Source organism: Gadus chalcogrammus, chromosome 13 (genome assembly GCF_026213295.1).
Source record: "Gadus chalcogrammus isolate NIFS_2021 chromosome 13, NIFS_Gcha_1.0, whole genome shotgun sequence".
Taxonomy (NCBI): Eukaryota; Metazoa; Chordata; class Actinopteri; order Gadiformes; family Gadidae; genus Gadus; species Gadus chalcogrammus.
This window is the reverse complement of record NC_079424.1, coordinates 3,806,648-3,829,195: the sequence shown is the minus strand read 5'-3', so window position 1 is coordinate 3,829,195 and position 22,548 is coordinate 3,806,648. Positions and strand designations below refer to the sequence as shown.

The window sequence follows — 22,548 nt, the reverse complement described above, 5'->3', positions numbered from 1 at the left end:
TTTCCATAAAGGTCTGCGTTTCGCTAAACATTCACATATTTGTTTGACTTGCATGCTCTGGTTCTTGTTGAGGGTGGCATGTTTTGCTGTGGGCAGAAGTTTTTGTTGATTTTTGTGGTCTTGCAAACAGGTCAAGTATCATATTGCAACCCGAAATAAAATCTGGATTTTTTAAAAGATAAAGAAGTCATTTTATCTTGACTTCAGAAACAAGTCTTCTGTACGCTTAAATTACAAAAAAACACATTCAACAAATTTACGTCTCAGAAACACTCAACAACAAGCGCAATTTCATTTTAAAAGGGTAACTTTATTGAATATCTTAAACATTTGACTGTACATCATTGTCTTATTCACATAGGTAATGGCTCCCAGGGTTTCAGTATTGTTATGTGTGTGTGTGTGTGTGTGTGTGTGTGTGTTTCAGTATATCTATGTTTATATATATATATAACGTTTTAATATTATGTTATCCTGAACAAGGACACTTTAGGAGATATGAGTTGAGCAACGTTCACATTACCATAGCACCATGATGTATTCTACCTCCTGTAACAGGGTTAGGGTATTCTACCTGCTTCACTGTCATTACAGTTAGGGCCTTGTACCTGCTTTACTGTCACTAGGGTTAGGTCATTGTACCTGCTTTACATTCACTACAGGATGGGTATTCTACCTGCTGTACTGTCACTAGGGCTAAGGTATTGTACCTGCTGTAGGGTTAGGGATTTATACCTTCTGTAGGGTAAGGTTATTCTACCTGCTTTACTGTCACTAGGGTTAGGGTATTGTACCTGCTTAGGGTTAGGGTATTGTACCTGCTGTCGGGTTAGGGTATTGTACCTGCTGTAGGGTTAGGGTATTGTACCTGCTGTCGGGTTAGGGTATTGTACCTGCTGTCGGGTTAGGGTATTGTACCTGCTTAGGGTTAGGGTATTGTACCTGCTGTAGGGTTAGGGTATTGTACCTGCTGTCGGGTTAGGGTATTGTACCTCCTGTCGGAGTAGGGTATTGTTCTAGGGTTAGGGTATTGTACCTGCTGTCGGGTTAGGGTATTGTACCTCCTGTCAGAGTAGGGTATTGTTCTAGGGTTAGGGTATTGTACCTGCTGTAGGGTTAGGGTATTCTACCTGCTGTACTGTCGCTACAGTTAGGGTATTGTCCTCCTGTCAGAGTAGGGTATTGTTCTAGGGTTAGGGTAGTCTTCCTCCCCTCAGGGTTAGCTCCTCGTAGGCTCCGCTCATGGTGCCTATGGTTGAGTTGGTGCTGAGGAACTTCCTCAGGACTTCAGAGTAATAACGTGAGTGTAAAAACACAAGAGTAAACATGAGGGTGTTGACCCTGGAGGGGGTGCACCAGCACCCGCGACCCCAAAACTCATCACCTCACAAGGGTCCCTCATCTACTATCATCAACTATATATTTTATGAATGAGAGAATCTAAAGGCCTATCAAAGGTGCGACTATATGCCACAAACGACCACATAGAATGACTTGACAGTAACACAATGTTAGATGAGATACTTTCTTTACTACATGCCCCACAGTAGCAAAAACATTCCTGCATTGGCATCGCTGAGATGTTTATCTCATGCTGGCCTGTGACCAGCATGGACAAAATGGTGCAGCTATGTCTAAGCTAGCTTCTCAGCTTGTTAGCTAACTGTACTTGGAAAACAAGAAGTGCGGCTAGATGGACACTACTTATTTTAAATTGTGACTAGTGACTAGCTGTGCATGGGGAGAACCACAGATTTCTTGGATGAATTGTTGAAGGTATTTGAGACCGTGTAACCAGTGCCCAGTAAAGAAACTCCACACAGCTAGTTTCCAGTATGCCCCAGTAAGCTCAGCAGCCTGCACCAGGAGCACAACTGAAAACTGATGGTGCTCAGTAATAGCGCCCTAAAGGCAGGGACCTGAGACAGATGAAGCTGTCGGGGTACTTGGACAGCACCACGGGGTTTCCATCCAGACGCACCTCGTTGAGGCTGGGCCGCAGGTAGTAGGTGTTGTTGCCCTTGCAAAAGGTGTCTACGCTGATCTCTGTGATATTGTTGTTCTGAAATGGCATAAGAACAGTAAATATTATAGAAGTACAAGCTATGAGTAGAGGCACATGTTTTTTTTGTTCAATCAGGGTATTGGTTAATAATGGGGTAGATGTTGTGTTTTAACCGGGTGGATGTCACTTTTTTAACAATTTCGAGGTTGTGTTCCAACAAGTTAGAGAACATTGTTTTTACAAGGGTAATATCGCTGTTCTAATGCGGTATATGTTATTGAGGTTGATGTTGAGGTAGAGGTCATTGTTCTCATGGGGTAGATGCTACTGTTCTCATAAGGTAGAGGCCTGTTTTCCCTCTGGTCCCTGTTCTCATGAGGTAGAAGTCCCTGTTCGCATGAGGTAGAAGCAAACGTTTTCATGAGGAAGAGGACCCTGTTCTCATGAGGAAGAGGACCCTGTTCTCATGAGGAAAAGGGTCCCTGTTTTCATGAGGTAGTGGCCCCTGTTCTCATGAGGTAGAGGCCACTGTTCTCATGAGGTACAGGCCCCTGTTCTCATGAGGTAGAGGACCCTGTTCTCATGACGTAAGGACCCTGTTCTCATGAGGTAGAGGTCCCTTTTCTCATGAGGTAGTGGTCCCTGTTCTCATGAGGTAGAGGACCCTGTTCTCCTGAGGTAGAGGCCACTGTTCTCATGAGGAAGAGGTCCCTGTTCTCATGAGGTACAGGCCCCTGTTCTCATGAGGTAGAGGCCACTGTTCTCATGAGGTAGTGGTCCCTGTTCTCATGAGGTAGTGGTCCCTGTTCTCATGAGGTAGTGGTCCCTGTTCTCATGAGGTAGTGGACCCTGTTCTCATGAGGGAGAGGACCCTGTTCTCATGAGGTAGTGGTCCCTGTTCTCATGAGGTAGTGGACCCTGTTCTCATGAGGTAGAGGTCCCTGTTCTCATGAGGTAGAGGACCCTGTTCTCATGAGGTTGTCACTGCTCTAAAGAGGTTGATGTCAGGTAAGCTGACTGTTCTAACGAGGTTAAGGTGACTGTTCTAACGAGGTAGAGGTAAGTGTAAATGTCAGGGTACTGGGAAAATAAACAGACCTGTAGATGAACAGTGCGGACGCTCTCTGGGATCTGTGGAACTGCTTCCAGCTGGTTGTCGCCCAAAAAAAGGTTCACCAGCCTGGTCAGTTTCTGGGGGATAAAAAGTGTGGAAGGATGTACCATGTTATAATGTTTATAATCACTATTAATTTCAACATTTCCAAGAGATGAACTCTAAAGTCTTAAGTTAGCACAACCTGGCTTTGTGGGGAGGCTCATGACCTCCATCTCTGAGTTGGAATGGTTTTGCTTGTTTTTATTCATGTATAAACTAATTAGTTATATGTTCACATTGTTTAAGTCAGAGGTGTATGAAGGTGTGGAAGGGTGCACACGTTTGGTTCGCAGTTTTCATGAAGGGTTAAAAATATAGAAGGCTTTGTGGAAGAGGTTGAGGTTGTTAAGTGGATGATTCCACCGGCTGCACAAAGCGTGTGAATGTTTGGAGAGGTTGTGTACCTTGAAGGCAGTAGCCTTGACACCCCTGGTCTTGAGGAGGTTGTAGTTGGCATTGAAGACTGTGAGTTTAGCCGGCAGCATGGGAAGCTTGACCAGGCGGTTCTCCGACAGGTTCAGTTCCTCCAGCAGGGGCAGCTTGGAGAACGCCCCGTCCTCCACCTCAGAAATCAGGTTCCCCGTCAGGTCGATCCTCTTCAGAGTCACTGGAGGACCAGAGAACAACACCGTTAATCAGGTGAAATCAGGTTCCCCGTCAGGTCGATCCTCTTCAGAGTCACTGGAGAACCAGAGAACAACACCGTTAATCAGGTGAAATCAGGTTCCCCGTCAGGTCGATCCTCTTAAGAGTCACTGGAGAACCAGAGAACAACACCGTTAATCTGGTGAAATCAGGTTCCCTGTCAGGTCGATCCTCTTAAGAGTCACTGGAGAACCAGAGAACAACACCGTTAATCAGGTGAAATCCAGTTCCCTGTCAGGTCAATCCTCTTAAGAGTCACTGGAGGACCAGAGAACAACACTGTTAATCAGCTGGAATCAGGTTCTTCTTCAGAGTCACTGGAGGACCACAGAAGAACAGTATTAATCAGGTGAAATCAGGTTCAGGGTTGATCCTCTTCAGAGTCACTGGAGGATCAGAGAACAATACCATTTTACTCAAAAAATAAAAGTAAAAAGCTCTCAACATGTATACATCATCTGATGGACTCGGCACAACATTATTTCAATATGGAGCTACCAAAGTACAGGTTTTTAAATTATCGTCTTTCACTGTATAGCCTGTTTCAGCCAGTAAGGTCTTGGGTTAAAAGTTTGTATCAACACATAAATAACACAATTCTAGCCAAGTTTTTCTAGGATCTTCTCAACTTGTTTGAACCGATTTTCTTTTAATTTGCCGATTGTTAACATTGCTAATACTGCATATCTGAACTATTTGTACTTGTTGCATAGGACAGGAAATAAGCTATACCATGGACCTTTGGTGGTGCAATTTATTTAATACTTTGTTAGATAGGAACTAAAGCTTGAACGTTTATTTGCCTATTGAAAGACAAAGAAATTGAAGGCAGCAAACAAGCATTCTTGCATTTGACAATGTAACTTAGTATTAAACATGTAGGCTGTCCGCTCATCAAAATTGCGAAAATGGTGTTATATAGCTTTATGTACACACAAAGTCCGACAGTAGTGTAGGTCTTGCTCATCAGCATCATTAGAGAATACAAGAGGCACATTCTGGCATGTTTTTTTTGTTTTCTTTTGCTTGGGTGCAAGAGAAAACCAGATCAACTCCGGTCTTTTTTTTCGGAGCTAGCGAGCTGAAGAAGTATTCCTAGTAACTGAGGTACTGAATGTTTGCTCATTATTGGTTGGCTACTTGTAGGTCCACGACATACCGCCATCCACTGGTCAAAAGACCGCAATTCATCCAAAGTCGCTTCATTCTGGGATATTTTTATTTGTCGCTTTCTCCATTATACTATTTAGTGGTCTGATTTTGCATTGTTGGACCCTGAGGAAACCTGATAATGTTTATACCATCTATATATCACCAGGCTTCTGTTCCTGTAACCCATGGGTCATTGTAGAGCCAACATTGCAGAATAGTGATGGTCATGAAGCCGACCCAACTTACAGATATCAGCAAAGTCCTTTGACCTGATCTTCTTGATCCTGTTGTAGCGGGCGTACAGGTAGGCGGTCTCCTTGGGCAAGGCGGGTACGGAGGTCATGTCCGGACTCACCTCTTCACAGTACACCGAGCCGGTCAGACACACACACAGCAGGCAGGTAGGGAGATCTGGAACACCGCAAGAAACAAATAAGAAACACTCAGTTTGAATGGCCACCTCAGTCATTTGAGAGGCTTCGCCTAATCCATACATAGAGCTGCAGACTTTAATGTACTTCTCAAGTGCATTAAAGGTCTTACCACTGGTGTCTCCCCCTGCGTTCGGTCCATCCTCGGGTTCATCACCGAGCATCCCATGCTCCCGGTGTGCAGGCACTTCCCTCTGCAGGAAACGACATGGGGGGGATACAACTGTCGGTTCACCTAAAGCTAGATTAACAGTTTGACCTGCAGCACGTCTGCGAAGATACATGCTCAATGAGGAGACATGGCACACTCGGTAGGTTGTGGAGTATGTCTGGTGCTGCAGAGGTTGGCGATTAGTTTGAGGGATCTCAGATGAGTGGTAGAGTGTGGACCAAACCAGGTACTTAACCAGGTATGAATTGTCAGAGTACAAACATTGCAGTTTCTGGAAACATGAGATTGGATTTCTGGCAGCGTTGGTCCTTGGCTCCAGAGATGACCCCTGACCCCTGTCTAACCCTAACCCTACGGCCTGAGATCACCTGACTTGTTAAGCAGTAACCAAACCAACAGACCCTAACCTCTCAGCCTGGTTGAATACGTTAATCCTAACTGGAGCCAATAGTTGGAACAGTTGGAACTAAGTAGTAAGGTCCAACTGCTAGTGTCACTATAACTAGTGTATGCAAGTGTAGTCTCTCTACTATAACGTTTTATCTGGGAGTGTTGCCACTTCAGATGTATATGTGAATCACGGAGGACTAGATGCATAAATACAGATGTTGACCTTTAATGAGATGGAGATCAGCTACACAACAATGCTCAATGGACAGAATTTCTCTACAATCTTGTATAGTCTCCGGTTGCCATAGGATCCCTCTTCGCTACAGTAGGGGTCATCACATGTGGCTGTATGCTAGACACCAGCAATATACAATGATACTTACAATATTTAAAATACAACATGTATGCATAGACAAAGCTTCTATGGGTTAGTGTTTACCATGGTTCTCGTTGACTTGTATGTGTTAGTGTTAGGTGCTGGGAGTTACTGGGTAGGTATTTGGTTAGTGTTAAGGGGTTAGATTTACCCTTAATAGTAAGTGTGAAGGGGTTGGAATTCTGGGGTTAGTGTTCACCTTAATGGTTAGTTCGAAATGGTTAGTGTTTACCTTAACGTTTAGTGTTGTTGGGTTGGTATTGAGGGGTTAGTGTTTACCTTAAAGGTTAGTGTGAAAGGGTTAGTGTTTACCTTAACATTTAGTATTGTTGGGTTGGTATTGAGGGGTTAGTGTTGACCTTAAAGGTTAGTGTTGAGGGGTTAGTGGTTACCTTAAAAGTTAGTGTTGAGGGGTTATTGTGTACCTTAAATGTTAGTGTTGAGGGGTTATTGTGTACCTCAAATGTTAGTCTTGAGGGGTTAGTGTTTACCTTAAAAGTTAGTGTTTACCTTAATGTTTAGTGTTGAGGGGTTAGTGTGTACCTTAATGTTTAGTGTTGAGGGGTTACTGTTTACCTTAATGATTAGTGTTGAGGAGTAAGAGTGTACCTTAAATGTTAGTGTTGAGGGGTTAGTGTTAACCTTAATGGTTAGTATTGAGGGGTTAGTGTTTACCTTAATGATTAGTGTTGAGGTTTAGTGTTACCTTAATGAGTAGTGTTGAGGTTTAGTGTTACCTTAATGGTTAGTGTTAAGGGTTAATGTTTACCTTAATGGTTAGTGTTAAGGGTTAGTGTTTACCTTAATGGTTATTGTTTACCTTGGTCTTCCTTGACTCTAAGTAGTCCCCAGCTCTGTGCCTTGCTGGAACACGTCCGAGTATCAGTTGGGTCTTTTGGTCCAGAGAGTTCCCCGACACTGTGGCCAGCCATGGTACCAGCAAACACAAGAATACGACTGTTGTCATCCTGATGAGACCTCCACTTGCGGTTCTCTGCCTGTCTGCTTACTGTCTCTCGCTGCTCAGCCTGTGTGGAAAGGGGGATGTGTCAAAGTAGGGTTTTAAAGACTGCGCACCAGCATCACAGTTAACCCTTCCCTCCCTGAACCCCAACCATACAGCACAGACTGTTAACCCTTCACTCCCTGCACCCCAACCATACAGCACAGACTATTAACCCTTCACTCCCTGCACCCCAACCATACAGCACACACTGTCAACCCTTCACTCCCTGCACCCCTACCATACAGCACAGACTGTCAACCCTTCACTCCCTGCACCCCTACCATACAGCACAGACTGTTAACCCTTCACTCCCTGCTGCCACACCATACTGTACAACCATACAGCCCAAACCCAAACGGACATAAAACTAGGCAGGACTTGGAAGTTCTTAATCCTCAAACTACCTTCAAAACATAAAGGCGGTAGACCTCCATTGGAGGATCATATAAGGTAATCTTTATTGTCGGCAGCCGTGGTCGAATAAAATATCTACTTTCAGGACCTCCTCATGAACATCTGTGTAAATGTAGCAGCAAAACACATGAGATAGGAACCATGTGAGGGACCTACCAGAAGATCAGTGTCTACCAGAAGATCAGAGGGGGTCCACAACAGTATTCATCCCATGTAGCCTACGCCAGACTGGGCCTCATGACTGGGGCATTATGCCTGAGGCCTTACAGGTGTGGTAACAATTATGAACACCTTCAAACTTTTCCTTCCCTGGGAAGAGGGCCAGAGCCTGGAGAATGTTTTTACTGTGGCTAATGATCTGTGCCAGGGTCTGTTTGACTGTCAGGATGGCGTTCCATGGGCTCTGACGGGCGGTTCAGACTGGATTACAGCAGACACCCACCCACAAGCTGACCACTCACAATTATCTCTTCCACTTCAGTCTCTGAGAAAGAGCTGGCTGCGAACTCACAGAGGAGAAAACTCAATAAACACATGAGCTCATGGTCATAAGGGGACCCTGGTAGACAGGCTCAGCAGAAACATACTAGAACTCTGGCCATGAGAGCCCCTGGGAGCAAGGCTCAGTAAAACAGACTAGTACACTGGCATACAAATGCTCGGGTCATGAGGGCCCCTGGGAGCCAGTAAAACATACTAGTACTCTGGTGATGAGGGCCTCTGGGAGCCAGTAAAACATACTACTACTCTGGTGATGAAGGCCCCTGGGAGCCAGTAAAACCTACTAGTACTCTGGTCATGAGGGCCCCTGAGAGCCAGTAAAACCTACTAGTACTCTGGTCATGAGGGCCTCTGGGAGCCAGTAAAACATACTAGCACTCTGGTGATGAGGGCCCCTGGGAGCCAGGCTTAGTTAACTGACAGCAGGTGCGAAGTAAGTGACTCATCCAGCTTCTGAAGCGCAACACAACGCTGCCAGTGTTCTGTGTTCTTCCCGTTTGGACACCTTCAAGCAGCTATAAATAATGTAGGCATATGCTGGACTGCTGGACCATTCCTTAAAGCTAGGCTAGGCATTTTTGGAAAAAATAAAAAATATCTACCCAAAATAAATCTTTTACTTTATTTAGTTTGGCAGAGCATTTGATTTATTGATTGATTCTTGCCAAGATTTTTTTCTAAAATAATTGCATACCCTAACCTTGAGAGTCTTTTGTATTTAACGGTTCTATTTAGTTCTTTAATCTTTCAAGAGGCGCCTTTAAACCATGAGGTGGTAGAGGAACCTTTTGTAAACAATATAACAAAGACATTACTATCCTAATATTTGTAATAACAAAAAGGTGATGTGCAATCATGTGATAAGAGAATGTCCTCATTTAGTGCCGTTAATCTATTACATTAGTAAACAATATGAGTCATGTTGGATGGTTATATGTCCGTCTCTTGCAAATATCTTCCAGTGTGATGATGTGCCTCAGTAGGTCTGATGGTGTACCTCAATAGGTCTGATGGTGTACATCAGTATGTCTGATGGTGTACCTCAATAGGTCTGATGGTGTACCTCAGTAGGTCTCTGTGATGGTGTACCTCAGTAGGTCTCTGTGATGGTGTACCTCAGTAGGTCTGATGGTGTACCTCAGTAGGTCTCTGTGATGGTGCACTCAGTAGGTCTCTGTGATGGTGTACCTCAGTAGGTCTGATGGTGTACCTCAATAGGTCTGATGGTGTACCTCAATAGGTCTGATGGTGTACCTCAGTAGGTCTCTGTGATGGTGTACCTCAGTAGGTCTGATGGTGTACCTCAGTAGGTCTCTGTGATGGTGTACCTCAGTAGGTCTGATGGTGTACCTCAGTAGATCTGATGGTGTACCTCAATAGGTCTGATGGTGTACCTCAGTAGGTCTGATGGTGTACCTCAGTAGGTCTCTGTGATGGTGTACCTCAGTAGGTCTGATGGTGTACCTCAGTAGGTCTCTGTGATGGTGTACCTCAGTAGGTCTCTGTGATGGTGTACCTCAGTAGGTCTCTCTGATGGTGTACCTCAGTAGGTCTCTGTGATGGTGTACCTCAGTAGGTCTCTGTGATGTTGTACCTCAGTAGGTCTGATGGTGTACCTCAGTAGGTCTGATGGTGTACCTCAGTAGGTCTCTGTGATGGTGTACCTCAGTAGGTCTGATGGTGTACCTCATTAGGTCTGATGGTGTACCTCAGTAGGTCTCTGTGATGGTGTACCTCAGTAGGTCTGATGGTGTACCTCATTAGGTCTGATGGTGTACCTCAGTAGGTCTGATGGTGTACCTCAGTAGGTCTCTGTGATGGTGTAACTCAGTAGGTCTCTGTGATGGTGCACTCAGTAGGTCTCTGTGATCGTGTACCTCAATAGGTCTGATGGTGTACCTCAGTAGGTCTCTGTGATGGTGTACCTCAGTAGGTCTGATGGTGTACCTCATTAGGTCTGATGGTGTACCTCAGTAGGTCTGATGGTGTACCTCAGTAGGTCTCTTTGATGGTGTAACTCAGTAGGTCTCTGTGATGGTGCACTCAGTAGGTCTCTGTGATGGTGTACCTCAATAGGTCTGATGGTGTACCTCAGTAGGTCTCTGTGATGGTGTACCTCAGTAGGTCTCTGTGATGGTATACCTCAGTAGGTCTCTCTGATAGTGTACCTCAGTAGGTCTCTGTGATGGTGTACCTCAGGAGGTCTCTGTGATGGTGTACCTCAGTAGGTCTCTCTGATAGTGTACCTCAGTAGGTCTCTGTGATGGTGTACCTCAGTAGGTCTGATGGTGTACCTCAGTAGGTCTGATGGTGTACCTCAATAGGTCTGATGGTGTACCTCAGTAGGTCTCTGTGATGGTGTACCTCAGTAGGTCTGATGGTGTACCTCAGTAGGTCTGATGGTGTACCTCAGTAGGTCTCTGTGATGGTGTACCTCAGTAGGTCTCTCTGATGGTGTACCTCAGTAGGTCTCTGTGATGGTGTACCTCAGTAGGTCTCTGTGATGTTGTGCCTCAGTAGGTCTGATGGTGTACCTCAGTAGGTCTGATGGTGTACCTCAGTAGGTCTCTCTGATGGTGTACCTCAGTAGGTCTCTGTGATGGTGTACCTCAGTAGGTCTGATGGTGTACCTCATTAGGTCTGATGGTGTACCTCAGTAGGTCTGATGGTGTACCTCAGTAGGTCTCTGTGAGGGTGTAACTCAGTATGTCTCTGTGATGGTGTACCTCAATGGGTCTGATGGTGTACCTCAGTAGGTCTCTGTGATGGTGTACCTCAGTAGGTCTGATGGTGTACCTCAGTAGGTCTCTGTGATGGTGTACCTCAGTAGGTCTCTGTGATGGTGTACCTCAGTAGGTCTCTCTGATAGTGTACCTCAATAGGTCTCTGTGATGGTGTACCTCAGTAGGTCTCTGTGATAGTGTACCTCAGTAGGTCTCTGTGATGGTGTACCTCAGTAGGTCTCTCTGATAGTGTACCTCAGTAGGTCTCTGTGATGGTGTACCTCAGTAGGTCTCTGTGATGGTGTACCTCAGTAGGTCTCTCTGATAGTGTACCTCAGTAGGTCTCTGTGATGGTGTACCTCAGGAGGTCTCTGTGATGGTGTACCTCAGTAGGTCTCTCTGATAGTGTACCTCTCTGATAGTGTACCTCAGTAGGTCTCTGTGATGGTGTACCTCAGGAGGTCTCTGTGATGGTGTACCTCAGTAGGTCTCTCTGTTATTGTACTGTCCTCAGGGTTCAGTGAAGCGATAGTTTTTCCACATGGAGCTGTGAGAGGAGGAATTCAGTCCCAGAGGAGAGGAGAGGAGGAGGAGTGTGAGAAGCAGGAGAAGCAGGAACCTCTGGTAGCAGAAACTGCTCTGTTCACTTCCACCAGAACTATTAGTTAATAATGAATAATACAATTATATACAGTACAAAATGTTGATAAGAGAAAACCCAATAATGTGTCTGGATCTTTTCATGCTTCTGTACTGTGCTGGCTATCTGACAATGGGGCCATGCCAGCCGCCTCCTGCTGTTTCTCTGAGCCCAGTTCAGGTCAACACTGCCACGCCGCAAACACACCGTGCTTCCACAGGTCCTCTATAGAGCTGTCCGTGCCTCAGGTCATCAATCATATCTATAGTGTACTATGGCTGTCGTCTGGTACCTAAAAGATAGTCTAATCTGTTGTATGCTAACAGTGCTACCACATGTAACGACTTGAGTGCTGTGATGTTGACATTTGAAACCATATGGAGCACATTAGTGAGCAACTCCCGCGTTGCCAAATACTTCTGCCTTGGCCCAAAAGCACAGAGTTGGAGACTGTTGTCTCCTGCCTATAGGTTTTTTTATTTGTGGACGACAGCTTTCTGCATTGAGCTGCTCGTCTGTAGCTGTTTCTCCTACCCCGTTGCTTTCATTCCTATTCTGTTTATTTCTCTCTTTCTCTGTTATTGTCGCTCCTACTCTTATACTATCTCCCCCTCTCTGTTATGGTCTCTCCAATCCTGTCTCCCCTCTGCTACTGTCTCTCCTTCTCTGTTACTGTAGGTCTCACCTACTCTGTTACTGTCTCTTTTACTTTGTTTTCTGTTCACCCACTCTATTATTGTCTCTGCTAATCGCTGTTACTGTAGGCCTGTGTTACTGTAGGTCGGTCCCAGTCTGGGTTACTGTAGGCCTGTGTTACTGTAGGTCTGTCCCGGTCTGGGTTACTGTCCCCTGTATCTCAATGTCTGTACAGACGGACCGTTTCTAGGAAGCTCCCATGGTAAACTCATTAGGTGTTTAATAGGACTGTGGTCTGGAATTTTCCCTCTGTACCTCCACAACCATCCACATGCTTACACATTCTCCCTCTCGCCCTCTCTCTCCCCCTCTCTCTCCCTCTGCCTCCCTCTCTCTCTCAGTTCTGATACATAGTGTGGCAGCCTAAGCCTTTCTCGCTGCTTTTCCACATGTTGTGATTCTCCCTGGAATCCGCAGCTTTCAGCGCCTGATCCAAGTTTTCCTGGGGACAAAACTCCCCCATCTCTCATTAATCAGAGTCCAAAGCAGAAGTGAAGTTTCTCAAGGAGCAGACGGGAACAAAACACAGGCTTACGTAACAATGAGACCCCCTGAAACAACATGCTATCCAGGTGGATGTTTGTTTTCTCGGGGTCCCCTTCCTGCCCGGACTCTACGCCCTGGTCCCTTGGGGGCCCTGGACTCTAGAGGGTCTCCAGATGTTCTGGTCTCTGGGGGGGTCCTCAGTAGGTCTCCGTGAGGGTCTGATCACGAGGGGTCTTCTCTGTTGGTGGTCTGTTTCCAGGCGATGCTGTCTCTAAGGGCTCCGGTCTCTAGAGGGTGTCTAGGGGGTCCAGACTCTCGGGGTCTAGTCTCTGCTGTGTGTGTGCGTGTGCTTGTGCGAAGGAGAGAGACGTGGCTGAGAGATTCTAGCCAACCAGCAGATGTGTTCCATGTGTTCTGAGAGAAAGCAGAGGGGAGGGGGGAGCAGTACAAAGCCCCCCTGCTCCTCATCCATGTTATATTATAACAGCAATGCTAGCTGCTGACCTTTAGCATCTAGCTCCATCTACTGCTAGAGCTGCTAACATTTAGCCTTTGGTCCATCTACTGTTAACACCTAGCTCCATCTGCTGTTAGAGCTGCTAACCTTTAACACTTAGCTCCATCTACTGGTAGAGCAGCTAACTGTTATCACCTAGCTCCATAGGTAGAGCTGCTAACTGTTAACACCTAGCTCCATCTAGTGGTAGAGATGCTAACTGTTAACACCTAGCTCCATCTACTGGTAAAGATGCTAACTGTTAACACCTAGCTCCATCTACTGGTAGAGATGCTAACTGTTAACACCTAGCTCCATTTACTGGTAGAGATGCTAACTGTTAACACCTAGCTCCATCTACTGGTAGAGATGCTAACTGTTAACACCTAGCTCCATCTACTGGTAGAGATGCTAACTGTTAACACCTAGCTCCGTTTACTGGTAGAGATGCTTACCTTTAACACCTAGCTCCATTTACTGGCATAGATGCTAACCTTTAGTACCTAGCTCTGTCTACTGTTAGAGCTGTGAACCTTAAGTGCATAGCTCCATCTACTGGTAGAGCTGCAAACCGTAAACAAATATCTCTGTCTACTGTTTGAGCTGCTAACCTTCAGCATCTAGCTCCATATACTGGTAGAGCTGCTAACCTTAAGTGCATAGCTCCATCTACTGGCAGAGCTGCTAACCTTAAGTGCATTGCTCCATCTACTGGCAGAGCTGCTAACCTTTAGACCCTAGCTCCATCTTATGGTAGAGCTGCTAACCTTTAGGACCTATCTTAATATATTGGGAGAGCTGCTAAACTTTGGCACATAGTTCCATCTACTGGCAGAGCTGCTAACCTTTAGCCCCTAGCATAAGATACTTGTAGAGCGGCTAACATTGCACTGTTTGCTATCTACTAGTAGAGCTAACCATTTTAGTCTTAATAGTTAATACTGCTATTTTGCCAGCCCCAGACTCATCCTTTATAAAGAAAACACAGCAGATAACAACAAGTGTTTATTGAGCAACATAATAAATACGCTAGCACCATTTGTGAGGATAGTATCACCAAATAAGCAGACCTTATATATCACAACACCCAAAGAAGCTACAGCTCTTTCTTCATCCTTGGAATAGAATCCTGAATGGAGATGGTCTGGCATGAAAAAAGAGTATAGTTGATGAAGCTAAATTTCAAGCATTTCATGGCCATTAAGTACTTGATCTCTAATGCCCATATGACAAATTAACTTTAAGAAATTAGAATGATACATATGTCCTGAAATGCCTTGCTGTGTTGAGCTGGAAACGCTCCATACTGATTATCTAGTATCATCTAGAATGATCCAGTATTATCTCGTACCATTGCTCAGTCTGACTCTGATCTGTGAATCCGAGAATAAGAGTTGAACTTGAACCTAACATGAGACTATGCATGTTCCTCTTCCCCTCCTTTCCACGGTAAAATTGTCTAATCTCTGCTCTAGACTAACAGCGTGTCTCCAGATTTTTATATTTCTCCTTCAAAGTCACAAACCAACAGTTCGCCAGTCCAAAGTTAATGAACGTCTCATTCTTTAGGACATGTATACAATGCTATTAAGCTCTGCTGGATGGTTTCCTGGCAAAATAGTTATTACAAGTTTCCACTGTGATCTCGGCGTTAGATAAGCTATTATTAGTTTAATAATGTATAATTTGGAGAAATCTTGAGTGTTCTTTGGTATCACAGAACATGGCCAACAGAGCTCTCCAATTGAAACATGTATTTACAAAGATCCCCAAAAACAATTTGGAGGTACAGTCAGACCTGCTTGACCTGTGGCTCTTTACACATTGATATGATGGAAAGCCTCTAAATAGAGCCATGACACAATGCCACTAAAGTGCAGGTTTGAAGATGAATGTTTGCTAGTTTTAAGTGTTTCTCAAATCTGGAGATTGTTGATATGAAGCTACTGGTCTTATTGTTCAGTTTGAGCAGCTCTATGGGTTTATTTGACAAGCCTATGAGTCATGGCCTAGCTCCAACCACTCCATGGCCAGCTCCTACCCACACAACTATTGCCAACCCTAATCCCGGTATTGCTCCACCCACTCTATTCCTATCTCCAGCCAATCCAAGCCTATCTCCACCCACTCTAAATTGGGTATAGGAGATGACCTGAACGTAAGGGATGTGATTCTGTGTCCTGGTTCTGATGGTAGCTGTGGTCAGGTCAGCCAGTTTGGATCATAATGTTGAAGTTCCGCATGTGGTTACATGCCTTCAATAAGATTACATATGCATTAGATGCAGATTACAGTCCAGGAAGTGAGCAAGTATAACACGGAACACAGAAGAACAGTGACATAATAAGAGGATGGCCTAAAACGGAACACATGCATGGACTTTTTTTTAAACCTAATAATAGACATTATGGTTAATATATTTACATTATGTACGTTTATTCTAAATAGTTCAACATACACCCTGTATAACTACTAAATGTGCTGTGTATTTGTTAGCATGGCTCCATCTGATCCTCTAGCCTCGTCTTTTGTCGGGCCGAGGTACCTGTAAAGCAGCGTTTCTTAAACTTTGGGCCCAAAATGGGTGGCGATCCATCTGGAGGTGGGTCTGACAAGGCCTGGAAAACTGAGCACACCAGAATGGGTGATCCTTTCCAAACTTTCCACTCTTTTTTGGGTCCCGGGATGAGAAGGTTTAAGAGCCCCTGCTGTTCAGGCCGGGTGGAGCTCACCAGGTCGGCCTCTACTTCCTCCTCCTGAAGTTGCCCAGCTGCACTACCCTGCCCCCGCTGACACAACGGAAGGCGGCCGGCTGCACGTTCCAGTACTTGAAGGGGTTAGCAAACAGACTGATGCCCGTGTACTTCTTCTTCTTACTGCCCAGGCTGACGGGGCAGAAGTCATTGACGCCCACACTGCTGATTTTGTTGGCATGGAGGTAAACCACCTGGGAACCCACAGGGACATGTACTGTCATGGTCATTTCTACTTGGTTTATAAAGGTTTTATGTTAACATGCTATGCAGAGAGAGCTCTGATAGGAACCAAATAGGAATCCCCCATTACTGGCAGCTGCATAAGCCACATGGAGGTATCTTCAGTAAAGATCTGACCTGGAGGTTGCGCAGCGAGCCGAGTTCTGCTGGGACCTTCTTCAGCTTGTTGTTGTCCAGGCAGATCTCCCGGATTTTGGGGATGAGAGCCAGACTGCCGTTCTCCACGGATTTGATCTGGTTAAAACTCAGGCCCAGTCTGAAAGAGAGTCCCCCAGAAAGAGAAGACGACATAAAGTAGTTCAGTGGACATGTTGTTTCACTTAAAAATCGCGAATTGTTTCGGGATATAGCATGGGGATGTTTTCTCACTTCTGCAGTTCTCCGTATCTGATGAAGTCTTCTATTTCCACCTTGGAGATCTTATTGTAGTCCAGACTCAGCTCTGTGATGGATGCGGGCAAGTCTGGGGGACCACACATCACATTAAGCCTTGAACAAATCTGTATATTTTAGATCCCATCTCATTCACTTTTCACTTACTTAAAGAATAGGTTTCCACCTATACTGACCGTTAAATCATGCGTTAACTTTTGTGACTTGTGTGGTTCAAACGCATAAAAACAATTGCTCATCAGGGTCTGTCTGTAGACAAGGCACTGGTGTGTGTGTGTGAGTATGTGTTGTTCGTAGGATGTGTGTGTGTGTGTGTGTGTCTGTACAGAAGGAGCATACCTTTTGGCACAGCGGTGAGTTTGGCCTCTGCCATCCCAATGTAAAGGCTGGACATGCCATCGAACGCTCCAAGGGCGATCCCACTGTTAGCAAGTGGGTTAGCACTCATCTCTGTGGGCATAACACACACAGTGGTCAACACAGAGCCAGTAGCTCCAGTGATGCAGTGGTAGGTGTGTATCGCTGTGTGGTGTCCAGCCTATTACCGAGTACGTTCAGGTTCCTCAGGCCTTTGAAGGCCTCCTTCTGGATGGTGTTGATGCGGTTCCCATGGAAACGTAGCTCCAGGATGTTGCGGGGCAGGTTGGCGGGGATCTCCGTCAGCAGGTTGTAGGACAGGTAGAGCAGCTTCAGGTGATCCATGTTCTTGAAGGCTTTGGGGTGGATCTTGGTGATCTTGTTGTTGATCAGGAACAGGGCCTGGCGGTGGCGTTGGACGGGACAGTTGCGACACAGCTGTTATGCTTTCATATCCCTTCCAAACAGGCACTGTACGATACTGATGTCAGACAGAACATGGCCTTACATAGAGCTTGTGGATGCCTTTGAAGGCGTTCTCGCCGACGTCGGTGATGTCGTTGTTCTGGAGGTCGATCATGACGGTGTCCTCAGGGATCTTCCCAGGGATGGCGATCAGGCCTGTAAGCATGACTCCACGTTAAATGCATTTCATTCATCGTTTAGACGCAAATTATAAGTTCACAAACCAATAATTATGTTACATGTCCCCTGAGCGATGAGCCAAGCTATAGATACTAATGATGTTCTCTGAGAGACGTTAAACAGAGTGGTTCACGTGTTGCGTGAACTCACCCTGATCAGAGCACTGCACCACCCTTGGCCAACACTGGCACCCAGCTGGGCAGTCTTCAACCTCCTCTTCCTCTTCTTCCGACTCTTCCTCCTCCTCCTCCTCCTCCTTCGACTCTTCATCCTCGTCATCGATATCATTATCGTCGTCGTCGCCGGCGTCAGCCATCATCATATCATAGTTTCTGAGGAACTCCTGGACATTGATTGGCTGGTAGGGTTTAGCATTTCCGAGAGCCAGTAGGCATAGCAACAAGAACAGCTTCATGGTGGAGTTGATGGGAGACCTCTCTGTAAGGGTGAAGGGAGAGGATTAAAGATGGCTTCAGTACCAAAAAGTAAAAGGACCAAACTGTGATGTCATCACTTTGAACCAATGGAAAGGGACCAGACCATGATGTCATCACCGTGAACCAATAGAAAGGGACCAGACCATGATGTCATCACTTTGAACCAATAGAAAGAGGACCACACCATGATGTAAACCGACAACAGGGCATGGTAAACCAGGTTGTTAGTCATTGAGGACCAGGTAGTAGTTATGGTAAACCAGGTTGTTAGTCATGGTAAACCAGGTTGTTTATTCATGGTAAACCAGGTGGTTTGACATAGTAATCCAGGCAAGGTTGTTTGACATTGTAAACCAAGTTGTTTGACACAGTAAACCAGGTTGTTAGTCATGGTCAACCAGATTACTAAACCAGGTTGTTAGTCATGGTCAACCAGATTACTATACCAGGTTGTTAGCGGTGTGTTGCTACCCCCACAGGAAGCTCCACATTCATCCAGCAGAGTTTCCATCCAGGAGTGGGATGATTCAGTGGAAACCCCTCTCTACCGCCAACACTAATGTTTCTGTTCCTCATTCTTGCCATGCGGGACAACTCGCTGTGGTCGCGTGACTCTGGACGGCTCCTCAGTCAGCCCACAGCTATGTGGTGGTCCAGTACCCTCCACAGCACATACCAGCCAGCCCCTCTCCCTGTTCAGCCTGCAGCTCAACCCTCTAAACCCTCTCCCTGTTCACCCTGTATCTAAACCCTCTCCCTGTTCAGCCTGCAGCTCAACCCTCTAAACCCTCTCCCTGTTCACCCTGTATCTAAACCCTCTCCCTGTTCAGCCTGCAGCTCAACCCTCTAAACCCTCTCCCTGTTCACCCTGTATCTAAACCCTCTCCCTGCTCAGCCTGCAGCTCAACCCTCTCCCTGTTCAGCCTGTATCTAAACCCTCTCCCTGCTCAGCCTGCAGCTCAACCCTCTCCCTGTTCAGCCTGTATCTAAACCCTCTCCCTGTTCAGCCTGTATCTAAACCCTCTCCCTGTTCAGCCTGTATCTAAACCCTCTCCCTGTTCAGCCTGCAGCTCAACCCTCTCCCTGTTCAGCCTGTAACTAAACCCTCTCCCTGTTCAGCCTGTATCTAAACCCTCTCCCTGTTCAGCCTGCAGCTCAACCCTCTCCCTGTTCAGCCTGTATCTAAACCCTCTCCCTGTTCAGCCTGCAGCTCAACCCTCTCCCTGTTCAGCCTGCAGCTCAACCCTCTCCCTGTTCAGCCTGCAGCTCAACCCTCTCCCTGTTCAGCCTGCAGCTCAACCCTCTCCCTGTTCAGCCTGCAGCTCAACCCTCTCCCTGTTCAGCCTGCAGCTCAACCCTCTCCCTGTTCAGCCTGCAGCTCAACCCTCTCCCTGTTCAGCCTGCAGCTCAACCCTCTCCCTGTTCAGCCTGCAGCTCAACCCTCTCCCTGTTCAGCCTGCAGCTCAACCCTCTCCCTGTTCAGCCTGTATCTAAACCCTCTCCCTGTTCAGCCTGTAACTAAACCCTCTCCCTGTTCAGCCTGTATCTAAACCCTCTCCCTGTTCAGCCTGTATCTAAACCCTGTTCCTGTCCACCCAGGATCTAAACCCTGTTCCTGTCCACCCTGTATCTAAACCCTGTTCCTGTCCACCCTGTATCTAAACCCTGTTCCTGTCCACCCTGTATCTAAACTATCTAAACCCTCTCCCTGTCCACATTGTATTGAAACGATCTAAACCCTGTTCCTGTCCACCCTGTATCTAAACTATCTAAACCCTCTCCCTGTCCACATTGTATTGAAACGATCTAAACCCTGTTCCTGTTCACCATGTATCTAAACTATCTAAACCCTCTCCCTGTTCACCCTGTAGCTCAACCCTCTGAACCTTGTCCCTGTCCACCCTGTATCTAAACTATCTAAACCCTCTCCCTGTCCACCATGTATTGAAACGCTGTAAACCCTGTTCCGGTTCTCCATGTATCGTAACATCTTAGGTCACTCTACAATGTGTTAATACAATCTCTAAAACTAGTAATACTACAGCTTAATGGAATACTATTCAAGCTCTACTCAAGCTGAAACAATTATTCATCAAGTAGATTAAAAACCTAAACTCAAAAATGCATAATACAAAATGATAAATACTAATATAAGCATAAGTCAAACGGAAATAGTGCAAAAGTACTACAATACCTCTACCGAGTCTACACTTAGTGCATCTAATCGTTTTAGTCTCTGTGTCTGGAGTACTACTCTGTGTTTATCCAGTACTTCTGTTTGTTATTGTAGTACTATGCGTGTACCTGGGGGCTCGTCTGTCTGCAGCCCTCAGAGTGCACTTCCTCCAGCCGTGTAACCTGAGTGCTGCTCACCTCTGGTAACTCGGCTGAGGAGCTCTGCAGGGCTCTGAGGAGACCGCTAGGGGTTTGAAACAAGGCTTTCACCACTGAAAATCTTCTTATTAGAAGATAGTTCTGATAAAAGGCAAAATAATCCTAAATGAGTCTACATAAATAAAGGACATTGAGATTGCACTTAAGTTAATAAACTCTTGAAAGTTATGTTTTTATTTGTTCATTTGTAAAATCCATTTGTCCCCTTAAATCTAAAAAATAATTTCAAAGCAAGAAAGATCACCTGAGGAGCATATCCTTCCGGTATCATCAGTTGCTAAAGTATTTGTTGTAATAAGACACACAGGAAGGTGTGTAACATCAAGAGAAAGTCTAAAGTCTTTCTACAGAGTACAGTAAGGTGTATATCGAGAGAATATCCTACCTGCGTCACAAGGCAGTAAAGTCTTTCTACAGGGTAAAGCAAGGTGTGTATCCAGAGCATATTTTACCTGTATCACAAGGCAGTAAAGTCTTTCTACAGTGTAAAGGAAGGTATGTATCAAGAGCATATCCTACCTGCATCACCAGGGGGTCTGTGGATCTGACGGTCTGTATTCTGGAGGGGTTATGGGCATCTCCTCTTAACATCAGCTGTGTCCTGGTGTTCACACAGAAGATCTCACTCTGGTCCACTCACCCCTCCCTGAAACCAGACCCTTGCCTCTGCTGGGACCACCTCATCAGGATAAAATGCTGCCGTCTGGGCTCATTGCACTGCTTTTCACTGAGCATTGTTGACGACCATGTGCTTCTAATCAACGGCTTTGAACTGGTGCCAGAGTAGTTAGCTGGAGAGGTCTGTATACAGAACATACTGTATGGCCTGTCGCCATCCTAAACATGATAGCTTAACTTGAATGGCTTAACAGCTGCTCCTCAATGAACGCCTGTCCTGTCAGCACTCAGTGGGGTTTACATCCTTTCAGTTCGTTTTTTTTGTTGAAAAAATGTAATGTTATTTCATAGTTTTTGTTTTTTTTCCTAGTGAGAAACGTTTCATTGATTTAAAACGTTGGCTGCCATACACAGTGTCCCACAGATCCTATCCAATGGTTGATGTGTTTGTATCCATCGGGGCAAAACACAGGTTAGTGGTAGAGTTTAGCATCAGAAGATAGGTTAGTAGCAGCAGAGCTGAATTAGAGTCAGATAACCTCCTGATATTTAGGCTTAGGGTTTCCCATTCCTTCCAAGAAGGGAAATGTTAGTTCATTGCCCCCCGTTTGGGCTTTGTTGCTGCATGACACTCTTCACTTTTTCCAGCCATGGCTGATATTTTCTGCTGAGGACAGCAGGAAGCTGATAAATGTGCTCTGGCTTGGCTCGCAGACAAACCAACATGGTGGAGGGTCTGGGCTGTGGTATCAATAGGGCTTAGGTCTCGGGGTTCTCATATTTTCCAAACTATCATCGGTCTGGCTATAGGATCAGTCTTTCACTGCTGCACAGAACAGATCCATATGCATAAGAACCTTCTGTAGGTGCTTCACAGGATCCAGCCCTGAGAGATAACCACACATAACAGCCATCTAGATGTTTAGAACAGGACATCCAGATGATGGTTGGTTACTTGTAGAGGTGCCTGTTTTTTTAACAGATCAAGCTAGATTTTAGAACAGGACCTCAGGATGATGCTTACTTCTAGAGTGGACTTACTAACCAGACACTTTGTCTTTTTTTTTTAACCAGATCATTCTAGATGTTTAGAACAGGACCTCCACATGATGGTTACTTGTAGAGTAGACTGGCTAACCAGACACTTTGACTATTTTACCAGATCATGCTAGATGTTTAGTATAGGACCTCCACATGATTGTTACCTGGGGAGAAGACTGCCTTGCCATATCCCAGACTTACCAAACCCTTACCCAGATGGGTGTTTACTAGATCAGACCGGGTCCCCAATGTCCTGTAGAACCCAGTACAGGAGGGACAGTGAACGGCCAACAGCGCTGTAACTAATGAATGGAAACTGGCGAGTGGACATTAATTCACAACTACTGGAATATAAAAACAACTGAAGTCACACGGCTC

General features: G+C 45.7%; 3 protein-coding genes across 8 annotated transcripts in view; 1 reads left to right on the top strand and 2 right to left on the bottom strand.

The window, feature by feature from the left end:
- The window catches only part of cenpp (centromere protein P), a 44,762-nt gene that overhangs the window by 7,409 nt on the left and 14,805 nt on the right, over positions 1-22,548 (top strand). The window lies entirely within an intron of this gene.
- ogna (osteoglycin, paralog a) lies at positions 402-7,373 on the bottom strand. Its single transcript, XM_056605184.1, has 6 exons — positions 7,148-7,373; positions 5,502-5,583; positions 5,205-5,369; positions 3,566-3,768; positions 3,104-3,196; positions 402-2,062 (listed from the first exon to the last, which is right to left on the bottom strand). Exons 1-6 carry the CDS (start codon positions 7,292-7,294, stop codon positions 1,892-1,894), a joined length of 861 nt encoding a protein of 286 aa, XP_056461159.1. The 5' UTR covers positions 7,295-7,373; the 3' UTR covers positions 402-1,891.
- aspn (asporin (LRR class 1)) lies at positions 14,269-21,174 on the bottom strand. Its single transcript, XM_056605183.1, has 8 exons — positions 21,031-21,174; positions 17,831-18,118; positions 17,544-17,656; positions 17,224-17,437; positions 17,018-17,128; positions 16,655-16,748; positions 16,403-16,541; positions 14,269-16,236 (listed from the first exon to the last, which is right to left on the bottom strand). Exons 2-8 carry the CDS (start codon positions 18,093-18,095, stop codon positions 16,033-16,035), a joined length of 1,140 nt encoding a protein of 379 aa, XP_056461158.1. The 5' UTR covers positions 18,096-18,118; positions 21,031-21,174; the 3' UTR covers positions 14,269-16,032.